General features: G+C 45.9%; 2 protein-coding genes across 2 annotated transcripts; one reads left to right on the top strand and one right to left on the bottom strand.

Annotated features, from left to right (window-relative positions):
• Positions 1–1,026: 1,026 nt before the first annotated feature.
• Positions 1,027–14,237, bottom strand: LOC4801255 (protein kinase 4). The gene is made up of 5 exons (XM_001358341.5): positions 13,374–14,237; positions 5,476–5,569; positions 4,174–5,359; positions 3,870–4,079; positions 1,027–3,806 (listed from the first exon to the last, which is right to left on the bottom strand). The coding sequence occupies exons 1-5, from the start codon at positions 13,438–13,440 to the stop codon at positions 2,334–2,336; spliced, it is 3,030 nt and encodes a 1,009-aa protein (XP_001358378.4). The 5' UTR covers positions 13,441–14,237; the 3' UTR covers positions 1,027–2,333.
• Positions 14,238–21,520: 7,283 nt separating this feature from the next.
• On the top strand, positions 21,521–22,591 carry LOC117183399 (low-density lipoprotein receptor-related protein 5-like). Its single transcript, XM_033377242.1, has 3 exons — positions 21,521–21,660; positions 21,781–21,918; positions 21,985–22,591. The coding sequence occupies exons 1-3, from the start codon at positions 21,521–21,523 to the stop codon at positions 22,244–22,246; spliced, it is 540 nt and encodes a 179-aa protein (XP_033233133.1). The 3' UTR covers positions 22,247–22,591.
• The last annotated feature ends 2,428 nt before the right edge of the window (positions 22,592–25,019 follow it).

Below are 25,019 nucleotides of genomic sequence, written 5' to 3'. Positions count from 1 at the left end.
ATGGAGTGTTACTGTTTCCATATTAAATTAAATTGAAATACTAATGGTATTCCTGAAACATATTTTTGTTTACATATGAACACTATCCATTCTAGGAGCTTCTTGCTTAAAGACAAGAAATAAAACACAACCATTTATTACAAATATTTATAAAGTATTCTCCCTGCTATATTGAAAACACACTAATAACACAGAGCAATAAAAATAAAAATTTTAAAGTATTTGCACGAGACAAAGCTTAGGATGTATGCCCAAGCGAGTGGATCACATCCTCATACTTAGAATTGGCAATATGTATACCTAACCTTTCTTATTTACCTACAATTAAAAACCTCGATTGTGCTATAAATGGATCAGAAAATAGAGGCCATGATTGACTAACCTTGCTGTTCAAGCATTTGGTCCACTCTATTTTAAGCCGAGCTGAAGACCCCTCGGATATGCAAAATAACCATCGGCGCTTTCTGTTCTGTCCTTTGCCCCACGTACTCCTAAGTAGAGATATTGGCACATTACTGTAATTTTTGGTTGAGGAAGTGGAGCTCTTAGCACAGGTCCTCTTATGCTTATGCACTCGAACTAATTGCAAGGATATATAAGCTTTGATGCCGCGAAATGATGCCCATTCTGCTTATTTTGAAAGAAATATTGTAATTTATTATGAAAGCCTCTTTGCATGCGATTTTGCGTGGCTTTACCTTTGCCCGCCATCAGGGTTGAGATCGCCGATAATAATCGATGATAATCGCCGAGATCCTCGGGGGAGATCCTTGCCCTTGCCGGCCACCAGCTGCTTAACGGCCTTGACCTTGGGCTTGGCTATGGATTCTGCGAGAGTTTGATTTTTGTTTTTTGACCATACCCCTGCTTTTCTTTTAGAACTTATTTCATTAGATACACATACATTCCAATTTCTTTATTTACTTTTGATATCCAATCCAATCTTTATTCCTGCATAAATTCTTTCAGCACAAAGTATGTACCCACTGTATGGTAATATGGAATCCCAACAGTATATATTGAATATAAAATTGAATGTGTCGGGTTTCTTTATTCATTCATTCATTCTTTTACAATAGATAAAATGTTCAACAGCAATAAAAAATATTACACAAATTTTAAAAATGTAAATAAGTTGAATAAATATTGTACGAATTACGCTGTGCACGTTGTTGAGAGTTGATTCTGAATCTGATTCTGTGAGGCAGGACAGCGATTAGGGGGCTGAGAGTGCGCGAAGGTTTGGCCCTAATCGATGCGTTGGTTGTGCCTGCTGTAATTTTTTGTGAGGAATATTGGTTCCGTTCCAGCCACATTGGGGCATGTAAAACAATTAACAAGATGCGGAACCCGTTTCCAGGGGAAGGTAACGTGCTCTGGTAACTGGTAACTGGTATTATGTATTATCTGGGCGTGCGTTCATTCAAAAAGGTGTCTGGGTCTGGCAAGTTAAAACTAAAAACGAGATACATATATTGTTCCTTTTTCTTTTCTTTTCTTATCTTTTCTTTTTGTTGTTCCTTTTGTAAATGGCATCATGTTCAAAATGGTGAATGGGGTCTCTGAACACGGCCGATGTTATTCCTATACTATATATTTTTATAGTGTACATATATGTAGTACGATGTATGGTGCAGATTGGATGCAGGTTATGCGAATGTGGTGTGTATGCATGCGTGTGATTGGTGTTGAGATACATTCATTGTACGATATACATACATACGTGTATAGTATGCATAAATAATGTAAGAACTGTGTTAGCGTTAGAGCTGAAAAATCGAAAGGCATATTATACTACAACATACTGCGCTCTACACATACCATAAGATTAATCGATATTAATATATGTTCAACATGAGCTTAACACGTATTGCAACAGGGCCAGAGTTTCCAAAGTGCTAATAATAAATTTGTAATTTCATCAGCGTTTTTGGGATCTACTATACGATACGATACGATACGATACGATACGATGATGATTCGTGTGAGTCTTAGCGGCTAGAGGGATTGTAAAATGTTGTGTGCTGGGAGTATGGGAATGCTAGGCCTAACCAATGTATTTGTATGTATTGTGGGGGTGGGGGGTCGGGGGTCATTATAATTACATTAACGATATTAAATGGTATAATAAATAACTATAATTAGCATACTACATAGATCCCTTCCTCTCTCTCTCTCTCTCTATATATATATAGCATGTATGTATGTGGATGTTGTCTCTCTTTATGTTTAATGTTTTATCAAATGCATACTCTTCATCTCTTCCTCCATCTGGGAATAGTATCTTCCCAGTTTATGCCTATCTATATTCCGCTGCTGCTGATTAGCGACTGTCATTCGGCATTTTTGATCTCTGAGTTAAGATTGCGGCAGGCCTCTCTCTCCCGCTCCCTTTCCCGCTCGCGCTGCTCCTCCTCCAGTTTGAGGACCTTGCTCTTCAGGCCACACAGTATCTCGGCGGTGGCTATGTTCTTGATGGTGCTCAGGTCCAAATGTTGGCTATGATTGTTGTTGTCATCGTTGTCGTGCTCCCCGTGGCTGTTGCTGCTGCTGTTGTTCTTGTTGTGTTCCGCTTCCTGCTCCTCAGCATGTTGCTGCTGCTGCTGTTGCTGTTGCTCCAGTTCCAGGCTCCGATTGATCGCGCTGAGCAGCTTGTGCTTCCCCAGAGCCAAAGCTATGCCATTGTTGTTGTTGTTGTTGTTGTTGCCGATGTCGCCTCCTCCTCCGCTGCTGCTGTTGTTGTTGTTCGAGTCCGTTTCCATGTCCATTGCGCGACTATTGTTGTTGTCGTCGTACTTGCGCTCGTAGCCGCCGGAGAGCAGTTCCTCGTCATGGCCATTGTTCTGGGTGGCCTCGCCCGACAGGTCGTGCTCCACTTCGCGTTTTATCAGCTGTATGTCCGGCGTGGGCGTCGATGTGGGCGTGGGTGTGGGTGTGGGCGTTGAGCGTGTTGGGGTTTGTGGGCGGGCCCGGCTGCCATTTGCATTCGGGATTTGTACGAGATTCAAGGCTTCTTCATCATCATTTTGGCAGTTGCTGCCACTGTTGCTACTGTTGTTGTTGTTGTTATTGTTGTTGTTGTTGTTGCCGCCACTGTTGGTCAGATGATGACTCTCCACGAGGCGTATCTTGAAGCTGTTGTTGTGCGTGGCCGGTGGCGGCGTCTGTGGCACAATTGTCGTAATGGGCTCCATGATGTTGCTCTCCTGCTGGCTGTGGGCGTGGCTGTGGTTATTGTTGAGGGCGTCGTCATGCTGCTCGGCGCTCGGATACCGCTCCCGCTCTCGTTCCATCTCCTTGAGCCGCTTCTCCGCGCCCAGCTCCGTGTTGTAGTGCATCAGGATCTTGCGCTTGGCCAGATACTTGTGCTGCTTGCGGGCCGAGTCCAGCATCTTCTTGCTGTTGGCCTGCAGGATGGCAAAGGAGTTGTTGCTCTCGGCCTCTGTCAGATTGATGCTGCCGCCATTGCTATTGAAGTTGTTGCTGCTGCTGTTGTTGTTGTTGTTGCGATTGAGATTCTTGATGAAGGTCTCCGCCAGCGTCGCCTTCGATTTGATGTGCTCCCGGAAGCCGGCGTAGCTGGCAGCTCCTCCGCCTCCGCCACCCCCGCTGGAGAGGGGAGTGGGACAGCGGTTGGGGCCATTGTGGGACGGTGACGGCGACGACTGGTGCTGGGGCTGTCCGCCGTAGCCGGCGGCATGTCCGCTGGTTATATTGACGCTATGTGTGCCCCGCTCATACCGGCACTCGGTGCCGTCGCTCTCATGCGGCGAACTAATGTCACTGGCATCGCTGTCCAGGTTTTTCTGCAAGTGAAAGTCACATTTGAATAAAAGCGCAGATAATCCCCAGGCCATGCCCAGACCCACCTCTGTGTGCAACCCCTTGATCTTCATGGCCTCGGCCACCTTGAGGAACACCGGCAGATCCTCGTATTTAACGTTCACCTGGCCGCTGTACATGAAGTCGAGCAGTCCGGCCATGTGACCGGCCTCCACGTCCGCCATCAGCAGGATGGGGTGACTCGATGGGTTCTCCAGGAAGATCTGCTGGAAGTAGGGACTGCAAACGGACAGGACCTGCAACGACACAAGACAAGAGCGAAAAGAGAAGGGCGAAAGGAAAGGGCATTGTATGAGTGCGGGAGTTCTTGGGAGTGCGCCGCCTGTTTACCAGTTTGTGGGCCTTGAATATCTTGCCGCCGGCCGCAATGGTGACGTCCACCATTTTCTCGTCCTTCTGCAGAGAGTGGAAGCCGCGGCACATGTTGCCGTGGAAGTTATTCCACGACAGCAGATACTGGTCGATGGTGTTGGGATCTGTGTACGGCTGCTGCTGCTGCTGCTTGAGCGTCTGCTGCTGCTGCTGGTGCTGCTGCTGCTGCTGGTGGAGCTGCTGCTGGGCGGCCTGGTGCTGGGTGGCCGTGATGTGGATCTGCTGCGCCGTGGTGGGCGGCGAGCTGGGACGCGGCGTGGGCGGTTGATGGGGATGAGCGAGCTGATGGTGATGCTGCTGCTGCTGCTGTTGCATGTGCGATTGCGGTGGAGTGTGTATCTGTGCCTGGTACGCTTGCTGGCGCGCCGCAAATTGTTGCTGCTGCTGCTGCTGCTGCTGTTGCAGGGCATGCTGCAGGCCCGGTGGCGTCGACGAGGACGACAGGCGGTGTGGATGCGGCGATAAAGCCGGCTGGTGGCTCATGAACCGCTGCTGTTGCTGCTGCTGTGCCTGCTGCTGGGCCTGGTGGTGCTGCTGCTGGGCCTGCTGCTGGGCCTGCTGTTGTTGCTGTTGCTGCTGACGAGCATGCTGCTTGATCTTGACCATGTTCTCCTGCTGCTCCTGCTCGCGCTGGCGCATCAGCTCCTGCTTGATTTTGTACTGCTGCATGGACAGATCGTCCACGCTCTTGGACAGCTTCACCATCTCGCTGTTGCTGTTGAACTTGCTGTTCGGGAGCATCGGCTTCAGCTCGTATTTGTAGTCGCCAGCGGCTCCGCTGGCAGCTGCCGCCAGCTTCCGCTCGGCAGCCAGGGCGGCACGGTCCTTTTGCCGCCTGATCAGCTCATCGATGTCCATGTAGGCGCCGCTGGTGGCCGCGGCAATGGCCGAGGCGATGATTGGATCATCCTCGAAGACGCTGTCGTCGAGGGTCTCCTTCAGGGTCTTGGTGGACGAGAAGAGACGCAGCGAGGGATCGTTCACCTGGTCGCTGAAGTAGACATCCATCAGGGTGAAAAAAGGCCACTCGCGGCGCTTGGGCTCCTCCGACATCTTGATGGCCTTGTACTCCTGCAGGAGATTGTTCCATTTCTTGATGATCTTCGACAGAGGCAGCGGCACATTGAGCTCCCGTTCAACCACGCTACAGATCAAAGGGAAAACAGAAATGGAAGTGCAAATGGTAACAGAAATATAGAGTTATGCAATCACATAAGCTTCGATTCATAAGCGTATCTGATGGATTGTCTGTCTACTTACGCCCAGGCATATTTGGAGGCATTTCGCTTGCCCGTGAACAGAGGCGACAGTTCCGCCCGTAATCTGATCAAAGATTTGACTTTTTCTGCTTCCCCTGCAAAATGAAAAGAAAAGAAATCAAATCAGATCAGATCCAAATTGTATAAGAATGCGCCGTGGCCATGGAGCCGTGGGCCGACCGACTGAGGGCAATGATCTGAGAGGCTGTTGCAACTTTCCACCTGCCACCTTCCAAATGCAATTCAAGTTTAGACCCCGCTTAAGACCTCTTGGCCATATAAAAGCGGCAACAAATTATAGAAAACTGCAACAAGCGGCAGCAAGGTGTTCAATGAACCCAAGGAGAGTGAGTCCGAACCGAAGTGCGACTGGCAATCGGAATCGGGTGGGTAATCACAGCAATCATCTGAGACAGCGAATCGATAGCGATTGATCGGTTCGGCCCGACCCGTACCCGTATGCCTGCTATGCCTTCTGGCTAATTGCTTAGCAACTTTTACCCAAAAGTCCAAAAATCGAAACTGAAACTGAAAAATGTAGCCAAAAAAGCCAGCAGCCTGGCTCTCATCCATCCAGAGATGAGCATGGGATGAGCTTGGGGGGCTCTGCCTGGTTACATGGCTTAAGCCCATACATAGGTACATACATACATAAGTATTGTATGTATGTATGTATGTATGTACAACAACAATGTCCATAATGACTGAAAACTATTCAACGTTGAAGAATTCATTAGCAGATTTCACTTTCGCTCATGACGACGACGACGACGACGGCGACGACGACTCTGGCAATCGCTTGTTTCTCTTCTCTTTATTTATTTACCGTAATTTCTACTCGTTCACTTTTTTCTATCCACTCGTCTCTCTTTCGGTGGCTTTTGGGGGCTTTCGGGCAGCACTTCGGCTCTTCGGTATTTCTTGCCTTTTGGCTGCGGTTGATTTCTTGCTTTTTTTTTGTGGCTGGCTGCACTGCGTCCAAGAAGTCGCTGCCGCCACCTTGCCTGGGCCTTCGATGTGAATGTGAATGTGGATGTGGATGTGGGGAGAAAATTGTTTGCCGTTCGTCGAAGTCGAAGCCGGATCTAAGAAAGAGCTCCAGCTCAACGAAAGGCGGCTGCTTTTGATTTTTCTTTGGGACCCCCAGACAAACTATAAAATTTTGTTTGGTCATTTCAGAGACCATTCTACAGACTACAGACTGCACGAAAAAATGAGATAAAGAATGCAGGGAAGATGCCATCGGGGGCTACTTTCTAAATTTGAGAGGCATGCCCTGCCCCTGTGCCCTGGGGGTCGGACTGGATGCGTCACTCGCCTGTGGCGACTGGTCTATGTCAAGGCAAGGGCCTTAGATTTGGCCAGATTGACATCAATCTTGTGGGATGGTTGAGCAATTCCCAAGCCCCCATTCGATACGTTTAACAGACTTATAACCTAGCCCAACCCCAAAAAAGACGCGGCGCGATCGTTAACAGACAAAAATCAGCAAGAAAACGAAAAAAAAAAACATAACAAGCCACAAAAAATATTATTCGCTGGCCAAAAGCAGGCAAACAACGCGCGGCGTCGTCTTGCCAAACAACCTCAACCTTCTGCGTTGCTCTACGCGCATGATCGTGACATGCTCAGGTTCCATGCTCCACGTTCCCCCCCCACAGCCAGCCATAACTGGAGGGGGAGGGGGGGAATCGCTGAGTGGTGGAGCGCTTACAAAAGTTTCACTTTCTTTGCAACAAGTTTTGTGCGTCTGCGCATACAGGCATGCCCCGTACCCCGTACCCCGTACCCATACCCATACCCGTACCCATACCCATACCCGTACCCATATGTGTGCGTGAGTGTGTGTGTGTCTCTGAGGTTGGCTTCTTTCGGTTTCTACTTTCCGTTTGCGCCCTTTTATGTAACCCAAATCCTCGAAGCAGCTCTTGCTCTTGCTCTTGTGGATGCTGCGGTGGCCACCGCTGCTTCTTTGGCAGACAACAACCCAATGGGTCTGTGTCTTGGCAGAGTGGCTATCAGGGGGCTACAGCAAGCAGAAGAAACAACGTTTACCGTTAGTTTCTCTTTTGGCCTATATTTTGACGGAGCGAAGCCACAGTCGTCGTCACCGTCAGCGTCGACGTTGAATGGTTGTTGTAGCCTGTTGTTGTTGTTGTTGTTGCATGCTGATGGGTTCTTTATCTCTCTTTCTCCAACTCTATCTTTCACAGTGTGTCTGGTTGTGTGCTCTGTGTCCACTTCCGTTTTGGAGGAGCAGAGCACTTTCGTGGGTCGAGAACCGGTTCTATTTTTACGCCACGGAACTGCAATACCCATAGAAATACTACGCTTTTCGGGGTATCGCCCACATATCATTTGTAGAGGAACGGTTAAGGGGAGGGATCTTTAAACATGATTCTGAATCGTTTTTTGGTGTTCCAATCACGTCGTTGGCTTTATAATTGTCGGCCGCCGACTGATAGAATTCCATGTTTTATTGCCTTGGACTATGGCTACTTAGAATGGCTGATGATGGCTGATGATGGCTGGATGGCTGAATGGTTTGTTGGTAAGCTTCTTTGGGGCCCGGTTTCCATTGTGTCTCCGGCTCTGGCTCCGTCTCTGGCTCTCTGTGCTGCGGTTCGTTTCGTTTCGCTTGCTTTCTTTTTGCCACGCTTATTTGGCTTCTTGCACTTTTCTTTTTCTTTCACTCGGGCGCAGAGTCAGAGCCAGAGCCTCGTACCTCGTATAGAAACGTAAATTGTGAAGGCTTCTTGCTTAATTCTTTGTTTGTTTGATTAAACGTGGAATTGTTAACCGTGACGTTTCGTTTTTTTTCGTTTTACTTCTTTTCTTTCTTTCTTTTTGGTTTGCATCTCTCCTCTTTGCGTGAGAATTTCTAATTGGGTCAGGATTTGTGTAGGTTTCTTCTTGGTTCTTCTGCTCTCTCTCTGTCTCTCTCTCTCTCTTTCTGACTGCCTGCATGCCATACAACGTTGCAGGCAGGCTGAAATTAATGAAGCATTTGACGTGCCCTACTCTCGATCAGCTCTCGGTACTGAAAGTGATCTTCGGGAGAATGGAACTGGCTTCGTTTCAATGGCATGGTACTCGAATTCCACTTGAGATTGGGATTGAGATATGGGCATTTCGTGCGACATTGATTGATGGGGAGATGGGGGGGACACAGTGCTTATCAGAATAATTGTTGGACTTTTACCTTTGAAAGCCCAACCTGAACTTCAAAAACTCTGCCTGGAAAAATGCCATTCCTTAAACGAATGCAGGAATTCCTATGGGTATGGAGCCCCAACTTGGGCATTGATATGGTAACCCGATCTCCATGCCGAATCCCAAAGAAATTGTTGCCCGAGCATGAGGCGGCTTTCCCAGCTTAGTTTTCTTTTACTGCTGCTGGTGCTGGTGCTGCATTTCCTTTTCCTTCGCTTCGGTTCGGTTTGGTGTTTTCTCTCCAGCAGCCAGCATTGAAAATGCGCATACGCCCCATACGCCAGCTCCCAGCTCGAGCTTCAGCTGCAAGTCATCGACCAGGCAGCCAAGCAGCCAAGCAGCCAACGGCAACCTAGCGAGTGGAGTGCCATTTAATTCTTGGCTTTTACTTTCTCCCAAATGATGCACAAATGAGTCTGGAGAGGCAAAGCGAAACGGCAAAGAAAATACGAGCGGCACTCGTGTTTATTATGATTTTTTCAAAAGAAAAGTCAGAGCTAGAAGAAAGTCCCGAGAGTCGACACAAAAGACAAAAGTCAAAAGTTGCTAATAGGCTGGAAAAATTCGCTGGAAAATGGCTGCAAAATAGATGATATAAAACCGAAAACTGAGCAGCAAAGCAGCGGTGGAGCGGAGTAACTTGTTGTTGGGGAATTTTCTTTTGCCAGCGGACTTTTCTCTTTGTGTTGCTGCTTTTCCATTGCTGTTGCAGTTGCAAGTTGCAGTTGAATGTACGCTAACCGACAGTGGAGTGGAAATTCCGCACCACATATAATCATGACCAGCCAACGTCATGATCATGATTATCATCGTCATCATAACGAGCCGCATCATGGCTGGCAATCATCGTCATTATCATGGACATCACATCGTCAGAAGTAATTTAGGAAAAATCATTTCTTTCATTTTTCTTTCTTTTTTTATGCCCTCCACTTTGTGCATTTCTCTGGCTGGTTTGGCTTTGGGAAAATTTTCGCTGAACTTTTCATGCATGCAGCATCGAGTCGAGTCCCCGTAGAAGGCAACAAATTTTGTGGTAATCTCATTGTTTGCGAGAAGGTTTATGAACCTTTACAAAAAGATTTTCTTTTCGCCCCTCTCTGTGATGTTTGTCATGCACTTGATACTTTGTTGCCTGCCGCATATTTTCTACAAAAGTCTCTGGCTTTTCGAAAGTGCAACAGCGATTGGTGGCAGCAGCAAACATTTACCATTTACCAATGGACATTTGCCTGTTTGCATTTTCTAATTGCTGTTATGATTTAACGGACTGCTAATGAGGGGAAGAGCGAAAATCACTTTTGATTTCAGCAATTTCAGAGTCCAGTTGCTCCCCCCCATTAATATTCTTATCATGGCGGGGCATATCATTGGCACAGCCAACGCTAACTGTAGGCGAGTATATAGTATATAGTATCTACCTGATTCAAGAGCTCTCGGCTTGCCGTTCGGGTTCGGTTCGGCTCACATGAGAAACTTTCACTTTGCGCCGTCAGAAGCAACAGCAAAAGCGAAGCAACAATAAAAACCCAAAGCTCTAATGTTAATGTAAATAGCGGTAAGAGCCGCCAACCCGTACACCCATACACACGCACACACAGATACACACACACACGCACACAGATACACATACGCATAGCATTACGTGCTTGAGATACGTCAGAGCAGATAGATACTCTCGTTTATTGAAACAAAGAAAGAAAAAAGAAAAGAAACCCCAAACAGATGCATTCAAATGCCAAATCATTTATTTAAAAAAAAACTATGGTTGGCCCAACTTCAAGAGAAACACAATAATAATAAAAATCAAATTAAATTGCGGCATCTTACATAAAAAAAAAAAACTTAACCTTCCCCACACACGAAACCCACAAAATGGTTTCATATATAAGTTTTTTTTTCGTTTTTCTCTCTGGGTTTTTTTTTGCGCCCTCGCCCTCGCTCCTACCACAATTATCCACTCGAAATGTGGAATGACTTGTACTTAATCATAAATATTCGTATATGTATTCGAAATTAGTTTGGTAACTTTCTATCGTTATTGGACAGGCGACTGCTATTACTCATCTGGTCTATGTCTGTTGTCCCGATTGGATCTCTCAGCATCTCTTCAATTTCTGGGTCACTTCTTTTTGCCTATTATTCAATTGGCAGACCACAAAAGGTGCTCCCTGCCACGGTGGAGGCACTCTTCCGCTGGTGGGGCCCACAATTGAAGAAAAACCTAAAGTGAAAGTTCTAATAAACCAGCGGGAACGAGCTCCGGCCGGCCACAATCAAAATATGCAACAGAGCGCGGAAAGGGGGGCCTGGAGAGGGAGCTGCCACTGTGTTGTGGTAGTCCGTGGAGTAGAGTGTGCGAAAGAAAGGCAAAAGAAACACCGATGAATGGAGCGGATGGTTGTTAAAATAAAATTAAGCATTTCTTTTTGCGCAGAGTCTGTATTTTCTATTTTTGGGCGAACAATGCTGTCTGATTCTTTCTTTATCTTTCAGTAATTCCGAACTAATTGCAACTTCAACAGTGAAATGTATCCCTTTCGCATCGATCAACCCCCCCGCTTCCTGGTGCGCGGAAAGCCTTTTTCCCTGCCACTTCTTGCAGCGATTGCATAAAACATACTGCTGGCTCCCAAAAACGCAAGCATTATAAAAGAATTAATAAGCAATTGCATAATGGAGGAGGCTACGTGTGGGACTAGGAAGCGAACTACCAAAACCTAGAAAAGAAAGAAAAGAAAGCAAGAGCTGAGGGGTATCTGCAGTCGCATAGATCGGGCTACAACTTTTCCCAACAAGTGGAGTGGCTAATGACATTGGCCAGATAGATCCGATGCTGCGGTAACTTTCGAGACGAATGACAAGATACAAGATACTGCCAGGTATTGCATAATGTGCCATACGAAAATAGAAAACAGAGAAACAGAAACAGAAACATCGACAACAGCCGAAAAACAGGCGAAAAAGGGGGTAAAGGGGTAAATAACGCCGCTGAAGAAATTGATGTATGTCTGTCAGTAATATCATTTGTAGCGGTTTATCAGCCAACGGTATTATTGGGCAACCTCCTCCACTCTCCACTCCACTCGACAACCCCCTTCGATGGCCGCCAAACGCCAACCGCCAACATTTAAACTATTTTCTTGTTATGTACTTCAGCCGCAAAAAGACACACATTTTGGCAACACTTTGGATTTTTTGACGAACACAAAACCCGATGAGTCATTCTAGATAATTAATGATAAACAATAAACAATAAAATCACAATCGAACGACCAGAAACCCGAAACAGACCGATCAGACAACATTGCGTATACGCAACATGGGCCAGCATCGTGTTTTTTTCTGGGAGTTCGAGAGAGATCCACACGCGTCGCGCAGGAACTGTTGCAATCCCCCTGGCCTTTCGGTCTTTCTGTGGGACATTGAACTCGAAACAGCAAAAGTTTTTGTAAACAAAACTCGATTATGCAAGAGCCTTAATTATAATGGAAATGGAAATGCCACAAACATACAGCAGACATACAGAAACTTGCAGTTTGGTTTGGCTGCTATTTCTGCCTCTGACTGACTCTGGCTTTTGTCTGTTGTTGATTCGAAGCCAAAATTGAAGGCTAAGCGTGTTGAGATTGAGGATTGGTAAGGGATACTCCTTTCTGTTTAGCCATTTGCATGGCCCTGAAAACTGGGTCAATTTTTGACAGGACCAGGACTCATGGACAACATTCACCCCCAGAGAGAGAGAGAAGAAAACAGAAGAGAAGCAAAGACTTTTAATAGCCAAGAGAAGAGAAATTAATGAACGGCACAAAGGAAACATAAATTCTGCAGCTGGAAAGGGACTCACAGAAGCCACAGATACAGCCAGAGAGGCAGAAGGCAGAAGGCAGCGTCGGCTGTCGACGAGAAAGAAAAAAACGAAGAAACGAAGCAACGAAGCAACAACTTTCACCTATTAATATTCGTGTCGTACAAACGGCAGAAGCGAGCTGCCGTCAGGCAGTGAAAGAGGCAGCGGGCAGAGACAGCAGACGGCAGCGAGTAGAAGCAGCAGCAGCAGCGGCAGCAGAAGAAACGACAACGACTGCTGCTAGTCGACTGCTGGCGATGCTCAACAAAAGCCACATCGCATCGCATCGCCATCCGCCGCTTGGCTGGCTGTGACAGAGCCTCCAAACTGGCTGCAGCTCCAACTCCAACTCCGACTCCGATTCCGATACCGACTGCCACTGGATGAGCATGAGAGCCGCCCACCCCCCTTCCTCTGTGGCATGAAAACTTTCTATAAAAAAGTTGTTTTTGCTTTTTGTTTTGTAAATTTCTTTCTTGCTCTGCAGGTTGCCTGCTCAGCGGCTCGGCGGCTCAGCGGCTCGGCTTGGATTGTTTGTTTGTTGCTTTCGCCGTGCATTCTGCGGAATGACTTGCAAGAGGGCAAAACGTGGGGGAGGAGAGTGTCTAATCAAGCCACCCCTTAACCCCAAGTGTGGGAGTCTCTAATTGATAGAACAAGTTTGGTTAAAGGACAGTAGATGGTTAAGAGCAGCATTGGGTAGTATAAGAATTATTAAGTATACGCCACCAGGTACTCATATCTAAAGGAATCATAGTGTTCATAGTGTTTCGAAGGCTAGGACCTCCTCTGTCTCCCTCTCTCTCTCTCTCTCTCTCTCTGTGTGTTCAACTTACAACAATATCTGGTTGAGTACTGGCAATTTGCATTGACTGTTGGTGTCATAATCTCGTTGGCAGCCATATCCAATTTCAATTGCCACAGGTTCTCGATGATAGTATCCTTGCTGTATCCTTGCTGGCTGGCTTGCTGGCTGGCTGGCTTGGTGGTAATCCAAATTTCTTTGATTCGATTTTGATAGTTTTCTCTGAGGCTGAGACTTATTTGGTTTGCCTGCTGCTGGTTGTCATTGTACGATGGCAATATTTATAATTCAAGTGGCACTCACGCACACGTTGGAGCAGCCCCGAAAAATCACTTTCACTTTTGCCTTGGCGTTTTGATATGCGGAGAACACAAGACGACGACGATGATGATCGGTCTGGTCGTTACCAAAGACTGGGTAGATAACTATAAACCATCCGCAAAGTCAAGAGAAGTCAACATTTTGATTGCATTTCGGATGGCATGGTGCTGCAGATGCACACCTTACTATATATACAATATACAATATTTTTCACACTGGTTGGGAGGGTGGTAGGGGCTGTAGCACACTCTTTCGCGGGGGGGGGACACACTTTTCTGTATAGATATTTTGTTCGTCCGGCTGTTGGGTTGTGTTCACTGCGCAGGCGCGACGCTACTGAGGCGGACTTTCTACGAGTGCTTCGAGTTGTAGTTCTTCACGCAGTTCCAGATGTTGGTTTGGTTTGGTTGCTGGTTGCTGCAGCAGCTTTTTGCTTTGCTGTGGTGCGATGGAGATTCTTGCGCGCCGAACGTTTTGAACGTAACGTCTGCCTCGAACCACTGTCGACGTCTGTGCGGCAGCGCACAGTGAAACCAGCGCTTATCCTCAAAGATCGCCTAAGAAATTTCATGCCCATTCCATTTCGTTTCTCATCGGCAGCAACAGCCACAGCAACAGCAACAGCGACGCTTTCGCTTGCCACAGACACACACACACACACAGATGCATGGCTAGATGGTATGAGTTCTTCGGTGTGTGCTTTTACCATTTCTTTCTCTCCATCTCTCACACACACACACCCCGAGCAGAGGGAAGCTCTCGGGTTCGTGTTCAAGTTTGGTTCTTCGTTGAAGTCTTTTGTTTTGGTCCGCACTTTGTGCTTCGCCATGTGCTTCGCTTCGCCTCGCCTCGCTTCGAGTAAGAGTTTCGCCTTGGGAGCCACCACACACACACACACACACACACACTACCCAATTATTTACAGTTTCAATTCCAATACGTTCCCCGACTTTTATAACTTTAACTTTCATCGCTGTCGCTGTCGTTGTCGCTGCCGAAGTGGAAGTCGAAGCCTCGCTTCTAAGCGACAAACTTCGGGCTTTTCGGTTGCTTCTTTCTCTTCTCTTCTTTCCTTTCCCTTCTTTGCCTTTGCCTTTGCCTTTCCCTTCCTTTCCGTTTTGCTTGCGCTTGTTGCAAATTACAACTTTCGTCTATTTTTGTCAAGATTTTTTTGATAATTATATAATTTAAACCGTATTTTTTGTTGTTTGTTTGTGGCCTTTGTTTCCAGCCAGACACAATTTTTATTTTTGCGCTTGCCTTTCCATGGAAGCCATTGTGTGGCTTCAGTTTTTACTTTTCTTTGTGGCTAATTACGCACAAGGAGAGTGAAACTCCATTAGATTCTTAATTATACTTTAATTGCCCCCCAAACAACGGAGCCCCAGCCAGCCATCCAGCCAGCCAGCCAGCCAGCAAAGCAGAAATTATCTTTCAGTATTTCTCGAGTGCAGTCGGTAGTTGCATTTGGAAATCTTTCACTGGCTGCATTTAGTATCTGTTGTTGCCAGTTGCTTTAGTTGCTTTAGTTGCTTTAGTTGCCTGCCCCATGCTCAGTGAGCGTTGCAAGCTCTGGCTCTGGCTTTAGCAGGAGGCTCCATTTTAAGTATCTTTTGGGAGCTCTCTGTACACTTACAGTTGTTTCTTTTGTTTCTTAGCTCTTGCTGATGCTGGTGCTGCCCCTCTGCCTGCTGCTGCTGCTGCTGCTGCGGATGCCTGCACTGTCGTTGTAGTTGTGGAAAAACTTTCTAATGTAGAAGATGTCTGCTATACACCACACACCGCATGGTGTACATTTTCCCTGGCTCTAGACGATTGTGCCGCCGCCGCGATTGAATTGCCCGCCGCTGCTCACACAGTAGGCCTATAAGGCCTCTCTTTGTTCTGCGTTTTTTTTCCATTTCCTTTGTGGATTTTTCTCACAGCTCAAAGAATTGTCGAAGAATTGTCCCAAGTAAAAGCGCTACCAATTCTATGGGTCCCAATGCCATCGATTGATGATAATTCTGCTGCGTCCGCTGCTGCTGCTGATGGGTGAAAGTTTTATGCTAAACCCAAGGGACTGTTACATATATAGAGAGATATAAATCACTTCAATACGTGCACTTTTCCCCATCTAAGAAGCAGAATGCAGATACAGATGGAGTTTCGAAATACTGCCCGATCATGGTGTCATCTGCCAGCCCCAGAGACTTTCCAACCATCTAATAGGCCCAAGACCCAAAACCTAAAACCAAATTTTTTTGTATTTACATGCTAATATGGAAACGGAATATTTTGTTGTTTCTCTTTTGATTTTGATTTTGATTGCCAAATGATGGGGCCAGCAACAATAGCAGAGCTAATTGATTTAATTGGAAGCCCGGTTGGTTATATAAACCTGAGAGCAGCCCCAGAACCGCAACGAAAACTCTCAACAAAGATACAGAAAGATACGAAAAAGATGTATCTGTATCGCTGGGCCAAATGATTAATGCAGCCAAAAGCCGAGACCTCAAAAGCCAGAAATCGTATTTTCACTTTTTAATAATTAACATAAAATTATTAACAAGACGCGCCAAGACGGAGTCAGAAAACGCCCGAAGAACCAAAAAGAAAGAAAAAAAGAAGGAAAAAAAAGAAACGATGCCAAACGCATTAAGCCAGAGAGCACCCCAAAGCCAAAGAATAAGCCATGAAAGTTGTAAATTTTCAAAAAGAGTAGAGAGAGATCTCTCTGGGTGTGATTTCATAAAGTCTCGTAAAAGAACGCATGACTAAGGGCCAGCAGCAGCAGCCGAGAAGAAGACTAAATACACTCGAACATTAAGCCAGGCCAAAAGAATTTTAAGTGAAATGAGTTTGAAAAGCCTTTCCCGAAAGCGGCCATCGTGGGGCCTGACCCAATTACCCATTTAAGCCCAAAAGACCAAACGAAATAACCAAAAAAGAATCGGAGAAGAGGTGGCTGGTGGATGGTGGATCGAGAGCGGGATGGAGAGCGGCAGCTGGGGCACAAGACGAGTAAGTAACAGTTATGTGACGGGCAGACAATCGAAAGTTTATGTCATGCTGCCGACAGCAACAGCAACAGAGCGGCAGTGGCAGTGGCAGTGGCTGTGGCTGTGGCAGTGGCAGCCTGAAGATACGAGCATATATCTGTGGCAAATCTGACAGGCGTGCAGGAGCAGCTCTAATGGCCCTGGATATGGATGGATACTCGTAGTTCTTTGGGTAGCAGGGGTTTGGCTCAAGAGACACACACAAGATGGGATCTGCCTTTCCCAGCCACAAGCGAGTGAAATATAAAATGATGTTTTTTTGTTTTTTTTTTTTTCGAAAGTCATGCCAACAAAATAAATGGTTCTTGTGCGAGTATCTTTCATAGGCCTACCAGTAACAGTAACAGTACCAGCCAGCCACCAGCACGAACAATTGAGAGCAATAAAGCCGCAAGAAAAGAAAAAGTAACTTCACACCAACAACAAAGCGCACACAGATACACACATACACCACACATATGTACCATCATCATACAATGGGCAGCAGCGTCCGTTGCTGACCAGCAAATCGAAAAGATACACGAAAAAGAGAAACAGAAAATAAAAATAATAAAATCGAAACATGAAACATTCTGATTGTATGGAGCAGAGCCCCTGGATGTAGGTCAAGCAGCGACGTTGCCGTCACCGTCACCGTTGCTGCCTCTGCCTCTGCCTCCGCTGCTGCTGCTGCTGCTGGCTTCGTCATCGCCAACGCGCTCTTGGATTCGGCTTTGGTTTTGGCTTTGACGCTCGATCTAGCAGTGGGTCTCGGTCTCGGTCTCGGTCTTGGTCTTGGTCTTGCGCCTGGCCTACCTTCCGCTGCTGCGGCGGGGGCAACACACACACACACACAGACACAAGGAGAACAAAATAAACCAGACACAGATACAGATACAGATACAGATACAGACACCGCTGACGGAATACTTAAGCATCCGCGTCCACTTGCACTTTCTTTTTCCAGCTCTGCTCTGCTGTGGCTGTTTGCTTTTTGCTTTTCTCATTCTCATTCTGTTGCTTTTCCAGTACCCAGTACCCAGTCCCATGGCTCGAGTTCGTGTCTTGAGTCTTTCGTTTGGGAGCTCGGGAGCACGTTTGCTTCGGTTGGCTTTCGCTTTGCTTTCCCCCCTCCACCCCTCGCTTTGGCGTTGGAGGTGCTGCCAACAAAACGTGTTCTGCCCAGCTTTTGGAGGCTCGTGTTTGGCCATCTATTAGATTCGACGATTGGGCCAGCTATTTTGAATATCATTTTTATTTTGATTCGATTAGGCTGAAAAGTCTACCTCATCTAATGATGAATCAACCCGCACTTCTGTAGGACATGACTAGAACATTAACAATTAACAGAAATTTAAAAAGCTAGATACAGTTTTTAGAGTTCAATACAATATAATTTAAGGAAAAAATTATTTATTATACCCGATACTCAAAATGAGTATTGGGGTATATTAGATTTATGGTAAAAGTGGATGTGTGTAACGTCCAGAAGGAATCGTTTCCGACCCCATAAAGTATATATATTCTTAATCAGCATTAATAGCCGAGTCGATTGAGCCATGTCTGTCTGTCCGACTGGCGGTCCGTCCGTCTGTCCATCCGTCCGTCTGTCCGTCCCCTTCAGCGCATAGTGCTCAAAGACTATAAGAGCTAGAGCAACGATGTTTTGGATCCAGACTTCTGTGATATGTCACTGCTACAAAAATATTTCAAAACTTTGCCCCGCCCACTTCCGCCCCCACAAAGGGCGAAAATCTGTGGCATCCACATTTTTAAAGATACGATACCAAAAACGCAGAATCGTAGAGAATGGCCATATCTTTTAGACTGCAGAATCTAAATTGGATAGTTTTATTATTATAGCCAGCATCAAGAAAACAATTTTATTTTTCTCGCCCTGTCTCTCTCTAACACACACGTAGCATAGGCGGCTTTGCTTAGAGTAAAACATTAGCGCCTAGATCTCAGAGACTATTAAAGCTAGAGCAACTAAATTTTGTATCCACACTCCTAATATATCGGACCGAGACGAGTTTGCTTCGAAATTTCGCCACACCCCCTTCCGCCCCCCCTTCCCCTTCCGCCCCCGCAAAGGATGCAAATCTGGGGATATTCACAAATCTCAGAGACTATTATGGCTAGAGTAACCAAATTTAGTATCCGCACTCCTGTTAGATCTCACTATAAAACGTATATCTCAAAATTTCGCTCTCCTCCGTCAGACGGCGTTAACATTGAACGAAAAAAATTGCGTGCGAGAGAGACAGAGACATGTCGTCGGGCACTGCGTAACGACCGAAAATTGATTTCTTACTGTTGGCTATAATAATAATGCGATCTGATCAAGATTCAACAATCTGGTAGATACGGTCATTCTCTATGATTGTGCGTTTTTAATTTTCCCGTATCTCCGAAATTGTGGATGCCACAGATTTTCGTCATTTGCGAAGGCGGAAAGGGGTGGGGAGAAATTTTAAAACCAAATTTTTAATCTGTTTTTGGTTATCTCCACAAATCTTGGTCCTTTATGGGGGCGAAATGGGGCGGGACGAAGTTTTGAAATACACTTCTAACAGTTACATATCACACAAGAAGTTGATCTTGCTCTTATAGTCTTTGAGCATCGGGCTCTCATAGGGACGTACAGACGGACAGACGGACGGACAGTCGGACAGACAGACAGGGCTCAATCGATTCGGCTATTGATGCTGATCAAGAATATACATATATGCTTTATGGGGTTGGAAACGCTTCCTTTGGACCTTTCACACATCCATTTACACCACAAATCTAATATACCCCTAAACTCATTTTGAGTATCGGGTATAAAAATACTTGTTTTCTTAGCGTTCTGATATACCGAAGGAAAAGTCTTTATAGGGCCGAAAGTACTTACTTTCTGCATTACGAAAACTTTACAACATCCAAATATCCTTCTATTCTTTATCATCTTTATAATTCGTGTTATGTTTATGATCTTTGTATCTTTCTTTATCATTTGTACCGGCCAGTAGGATTATGTAGAAGATCTCAATGATGTTCCAATGTTTCCTGCTCCATTTCACAAAATCTATGGGAGTCGTCTATCTGTGAGGGTGTTGAGTGATTGATCTGTTGGAAACTGTGCGAGAAAATATAGACGAGAAAGCCTCGCACTCGTAGGCGATTATGAGAAATGTTTAACCAAAAAGCATACGGCAGGCAAAGAATGCTCTTAAGGGTTTTTTATGGTCGTTTGTAGGGAAGGGACAAGGTAAGTCCAAAGTCCACAAACCTTGTACCTTCTTTTATTTTCATGAGCACTTTTGAATTTTTCCCGCTTACTTTTGAACTGCCTCGCAGGGATGATATTGATAAATGAATCTATCCAAAACAAGTCCACTAGATGGCGGCACTGTACTTTTACATCAATTTTATACCATACATTTCAGCTTTTGTCGAGTGACAAATCGATAACGATATAAAGCGGCGAGCTTCTGTCAGAGTGACATTCGACAACAGTATAGAGGAACCACCACCACCAGCAATCAGCTGTCGCGATTTTCTATGTCCTTTTTCCCCTCAACAATGTCCCTTACATTCCATCCTCACTTACGGCGCATTCCATCCTCACTTACGTTTTCTTACGTCTTATGTTGCTGGCAACATTCAATTTGTATGGACCAGACTCATGTGCCGTGAAATCGAGCAGCATTGTTTCTCAACATGGCGCGGATTCAGCAACATTTTGAATACCCTGGGGAAATGGATGATCTAGAATGGAGGAAATGTTTGTTATCTAATGCACCAATATAGGCCAAAACTAGTCAGTCTCCGTTTTAAAGGTATTTCAACGACATTTTGAAGGTAGTGTTCTTCTCACAGAAACCAAGAATGGGTATCGGGATCGAGATATATTTACAATACCCTAATCATATGCATTAATATGTCTAAAACATAACAATCTGAGATAATTTCTATATTAATTACGTTTTAAAACAGCTTGGAAAACCAGTTTCTTCATATATATCAACGAAATAGGGTATAGCTGAGCCCAAATTCCGGTTGACGTGACATTTCATACTCACTTACGTTGCCACTGTTTTTTTGTTGACCTTTTTTGCCTAAACCTTGTTTTATACACTATACAATAAAAGAGAGTACTTAAAAGTAGTCAATCAGGTAGACAATTTATTCATTAATGGTCTAAAATTATGTGGGCAGAGCTAATGGTTTTAGTTAGGCAGCATTATTCAACGGAATAAGGAAATTGAACAATTGGAACGATTTTTCTCTTACGTTTTATTACGTTTCATTTGTTTGACCTTTTTCGCTAAAACCTTTTTTTAAGCAAAATACAAAAAAAGCATGTATTAAAAATAAGCCAGTTAAGTAGAAAATTGATTCATCAATCGTATAAAATTATGTGGGCATGGCTAAATGTTCTATATAGCTGGGAATATTCGACGGAATAAAGAATTGAGCAATTGGAACGATACTCGTTTGTTTATGCTACTGTTGTATGAACAAAAGTGCCTTGTGCGTCTGCCTACAGTGGCTTCAAATGACAGTAAGTCCTGATGTCACAGGGCACTCCCCAAAAACAGCCGCTGTTCCACGGCTATTCCGTGCTTTCCATCTTCTTCGCATTTACAGTTAAAGTCGAGCCACAGAGTCTGCAGCGATGCCGAAACGACCAGCGGCGTCCTTTGGCGAAGTTGTGGCCCACTACTCCCTGCCTCAGCCACCAGAAGACGAATTTCATAGTGCAACGACAAGCGACAGGTGGGGCTAATACGTGCAAGATCAACATCGGGAGCTGCTCCCACCTGTGCGTGGCCCAGCCCGCAGACGGGGCATGACCTGTGCCTGCCCCACCCACTACCAGCTGGCCAAGGACGGGGTCTCCTGCAAGAACTACATCATCTGCAGCCAGAGGCACAGCTTTGGCCGACTGCTGCCGAACACGACAGACTGCTCGAATGTGCCGCTGCCAGTGTGCGGCAAGAATATCCGCGCCGTGGACTATGATCCGATCTCGCATTGCATTTACTGGGTAAGGAGGATTAGCAGAAGCTGAGCGCGGTGTCCCTAATACCCCTAATCCTTCTTTCACAGCATCAAGCGTTCTCTGACAAATGGCACAAAGGTGAGCCTCTTGGCCAACTCCGGACAGCCGTTCGACATTGCAATCGACATCATTGGGCGGCTGCTCTTCTGGACCTGCTCCTACTCCAACAGCATTAACGTGACAAGGTGAATCTCTCTCTCTCTCTCCGATTCATCCGCACAATTGTGTTCCCAAAGCGTTAACTCTTTTAGCTTCCTGGGTGAATCCGTAGGCGTCAACGATACCGGAGATTCGGAGAAGCCTCGCAACATTGCCGTGCATGCCATGAAGCGTTTGCTCTTCTGGACAGATGTCAGCAGCCATCAGGCCATCATTCGGGCCCGATTCGAAGGCAATGAGCGTGTGGAGCTGGCCTACAAGCTGGAAGGAGTCACGGCGCTGTCCCTGGACCAACAGTCCGACTACAACAGTCTACTATGCCCATGGCAAGTGAATCAATGTGATAGACCTTAAAGGAAAGAACAAGTAAGCAACCTAGGAGGCCTAGGGTTTTTGGGGTCCGCCGAAAATTAGGCACCGTCTAACGAGAGGCAAGACAAATTCTCTTTAACAGTCGGCCAAGAGGGCCTGGGATCAGAGAGTGGGTCAGAGCCAGGTCAGACTTCCTCGTCGAAAGGAGAGCGAGTTCGAAGTCGAAGTCGGACAAGATGAAAGGCTATAAATAGATGGCATGGGACGCCATTGCGGGATTCCAAGCCTGGTCGACAGCATTGGATTTTGTTCACCAAGTGTCCTCTATAGTGGCAGCCGTATTTGAATATTCAAAAAAAAAAAAAAAGGAGAAAAAACCATCTAAATTCAATAACAAGTGAAAAGTAGCCCAGGCAGGAGGCGGTGATTAGTGAAACCTCTTCGATACACCCTTTCGACGGGTCACCCGTTTGGGTAAGTTGAGAAAAAAAGACAGCCTAGCGAAAGTGTATAAAGGTGTTCTGTGGGTGCAAATTTCCCCAGGTTTTAAATTGGAGGAGGCTCGTCTTCCACGACCACCAGCTGAAATTCGTAGGAATTCGCCGGAGCTTTGGGTCGTCGCCTTGGAGCAATTCGGCGAGCCAGAGAGGAGAGACCAACTAGTGCCCGGCAGACGGCAGCCGCGTCGGCTTTATCATCGCTCCGCGTATGCGTCCATACCCCGTGCGCAGGGGAGGAGGCAAAGGAAAAAAAAGTGTTCTGCAGTGGCGGCAAATAGTGGCAGATCGAATTAGAAATTTCTCACAGAAGGCCAGCCCAGTTCAAAATAACCAAAAAAAATAGCAAATATAAGAAACAAATAACGTAACATAGTCATATGCTCTAAGCATTTTTACCCGGGGGATTTTATTCTCCCTCTTCATTTAGGCTTCTTTAGCTCTCTATCCCTTTCTATCTCTCTCCACCTAACTTTGCCGCTGCGGGCGAGCCCCCACATACCGGTGCCCGATAAGCGCCGCTGATCTGCACAGAGGAATGCAAAACTGAGCGCAGAGGAATGTAAGGCGGCGTGAGGGACGGGAAGAAAAGAGATAGACAATCACCGTTAAAATTAACTCGATCTGCCTGAGCCACTCAGTCGTCATCTCATTTTTTTGTGTGTGCGAATTGTGTGTGTTCTTCTTTTTTTTCAAACTTCTCAGGGGCCCAAATCGGAAGCGCTTCGTCGATGGAGGTTCCTGTAAGTCGTTTTAATTGAATAAATAAAATATCTTCCACCTTTTTGTGGGGCGAATGCTCTGAAAGTTCGCCACGGGAGCGCACCCAATTAGTGGGATGAAAAGAGAGGGCATCAAAAAGTTCACCTCTTGATTCTTTTCCCTACGCCTCTCGTACATTACACCTTCTCTTTTGGTGGATCGCTATGCCCAGCGAATGCTCACATAAAATTTTCTTACATTTCTTTTGCTTTCACTCCTATTGAAATCATCTGTTCCCTCTCATATCTAGCCTAAACTTCATATTTATTTACAGTACTTTACTCAACTTATTTAAAATTAAGTCGTAGCCAATACTCGGGGAAGGGAGAAGCTGATGAGTACATTAAATTACAGGGGATCACAAATTTTAGTCATAAGCAATGAATAAACGTTATAATGTGTGAGTAGAAGCAATAGTGTTTGATCTCCTGCAGCAAGCCCCTGTAGGTCTCGCATAATAAAAGGGGTCTTGTAACAAATCATGGGCTATCGGGCACAACAAGACCAAGGTAGGGTGGGCGAACATCACTCCTCATGAACAGCTGAGGAATTCTTTTCGTTGTCCGTTCACCAGTGCAGTTATTGTCTTTCGTTTTTGGTGTTGTGCTTTCCGTCCGGTTTCAAATGGCTTATTGACACGCATTAAATGTAAAATAATAATAGGGTAGGCCTCAGCTTAGGAGCAAATATACAAGAACACCACACTCGTGGCCGACGAGCCAGTAGCCGGAAAATTGACAGCGTGCCGCTTCAAGCTGAGAGGACCATCTCGCCTACATCGTGGTTGCACGTTACATATTCTCCCCGCAGGGAAGCACGCCGTCAAGCACTCCCTTTTAAAGATTTTAAAAATGCAATAGAGAACCTGCCGGCTATGCCATATGAAGTGCAACGCGACCAAGCTGCGGATGAAGATGGAGCAAAAGACTATGGATGAGTGTGCCAGGCTACTACTACTACAATGCCTTCTACAAGGACCCAAGGTCCGAAGGCGACACCAGTTTAAGGTACGCGCTTGTCCCCAACGAACGATTTAGCTTACAGCTATCCTGTAAAGTGACCCCACTATCAACTTGTTCCTTCGCTTACCTTTGCGCCACCAAGATGAAAGTAACATGCACAATTTGGGAGTGGATTACAGAGGAAGGAGGAGATACAAAACGAAAGAAAGAAACGTCAGCGAACACGAAAGTCCACCAAAGCCACCTAATAGTCCACCAAAGACACCTAATAGTCCGCCTCCACAAACTCCCTCCCCAAATCCAGATCATCATATCAAAACAATGCCTCCACCACCTAAACCGCCACCAAAAGACGACTCTGGCTCAGACTCCGAAATAGGAGAATGGAGTGGAATTGTAACCCCAAGGCACGACGTAGCCAGCGTGTCGTCAGTGCGGACGGTGGAGCTGATAATAAACGTTTACGGGATTCTCCTTAAAGCCAAGTGTAAATCAGTTTTAAAAAAAGTTAAAAAGGAGCCATTGACGCCTGGAGACAGGAAGTTAATCAGAAAAGCTATTACGGCGTTTTATTCTGAACAAAATGTAAAGTTA

Source organism: Drosophila pseudoobscura, chromosome 2 (assembly GCF_009870125.1).
Source record: "Drosophila pseudoobscura strain MV-25-SWS-2005 chromosome 2, UCI_Dpse_MV25, whole genome shotgun sequence".
In the NCBI taxonomy this organism is placed as follows: Eukaryota; Metazoa; Arthropoda; class Insecta; order Diptera; family Drosophilidae; genus Drosophila; species Drosophila pseudoobscura.
The sequence above is the reverse complement of the archived record's forward strand: the minus strand, read 5'-3'. Positions and strand labels throughout refer to the sequence as shown.

Excerpts from the sequence above, each read along its gene's own strand:
- LOC4801255 (XM_001358341.5), bottom strand. The coding sequence starts at position 13,440 with ATGGCTGCCAACGAGATTATGACACCAACAGTCAATGCAAATTGCCAG. Across the intron at positions 5,570-13,373 it reads GTACTCAACCAGATATTGTT|GGGAAGCAGAAAAAGTCAAA; the intron begins GTAAGTTGAACA and ends TTCATTTTGCAG. Across the intron at positions 4,080-4,173 it reads TATTCAAGGCCCACAAACTG|GTCCTGTCCGTTTGCAGTCC; the intron begins GTAAACAGGCGG and ends GTGTCGTTGCAG.
- LOC117183399 (XM_033377242.1), top strand. The coding sequence starts at position 21,521 with ATGACCTGTGCCTGCCCCACCCACTACCAGCTGGCCAAGGACGGGGTC. Across the intron at positions 21,661-21,780 it reads TCGAATGTGCCGCTGCCAGT|CATCAAGCGTTCTCTGACAA; the intron begins GTGCGGCAAGAA and ends CTTCTTTCACAG. Across the intron at positions 21,919-21,984 it reads AACAGCATTAACGTGACAAG|CTTCCTGGGTGAATCCGTAG; the intron begins GTGAATCTCTCT and ends TAACTCTTTTAG.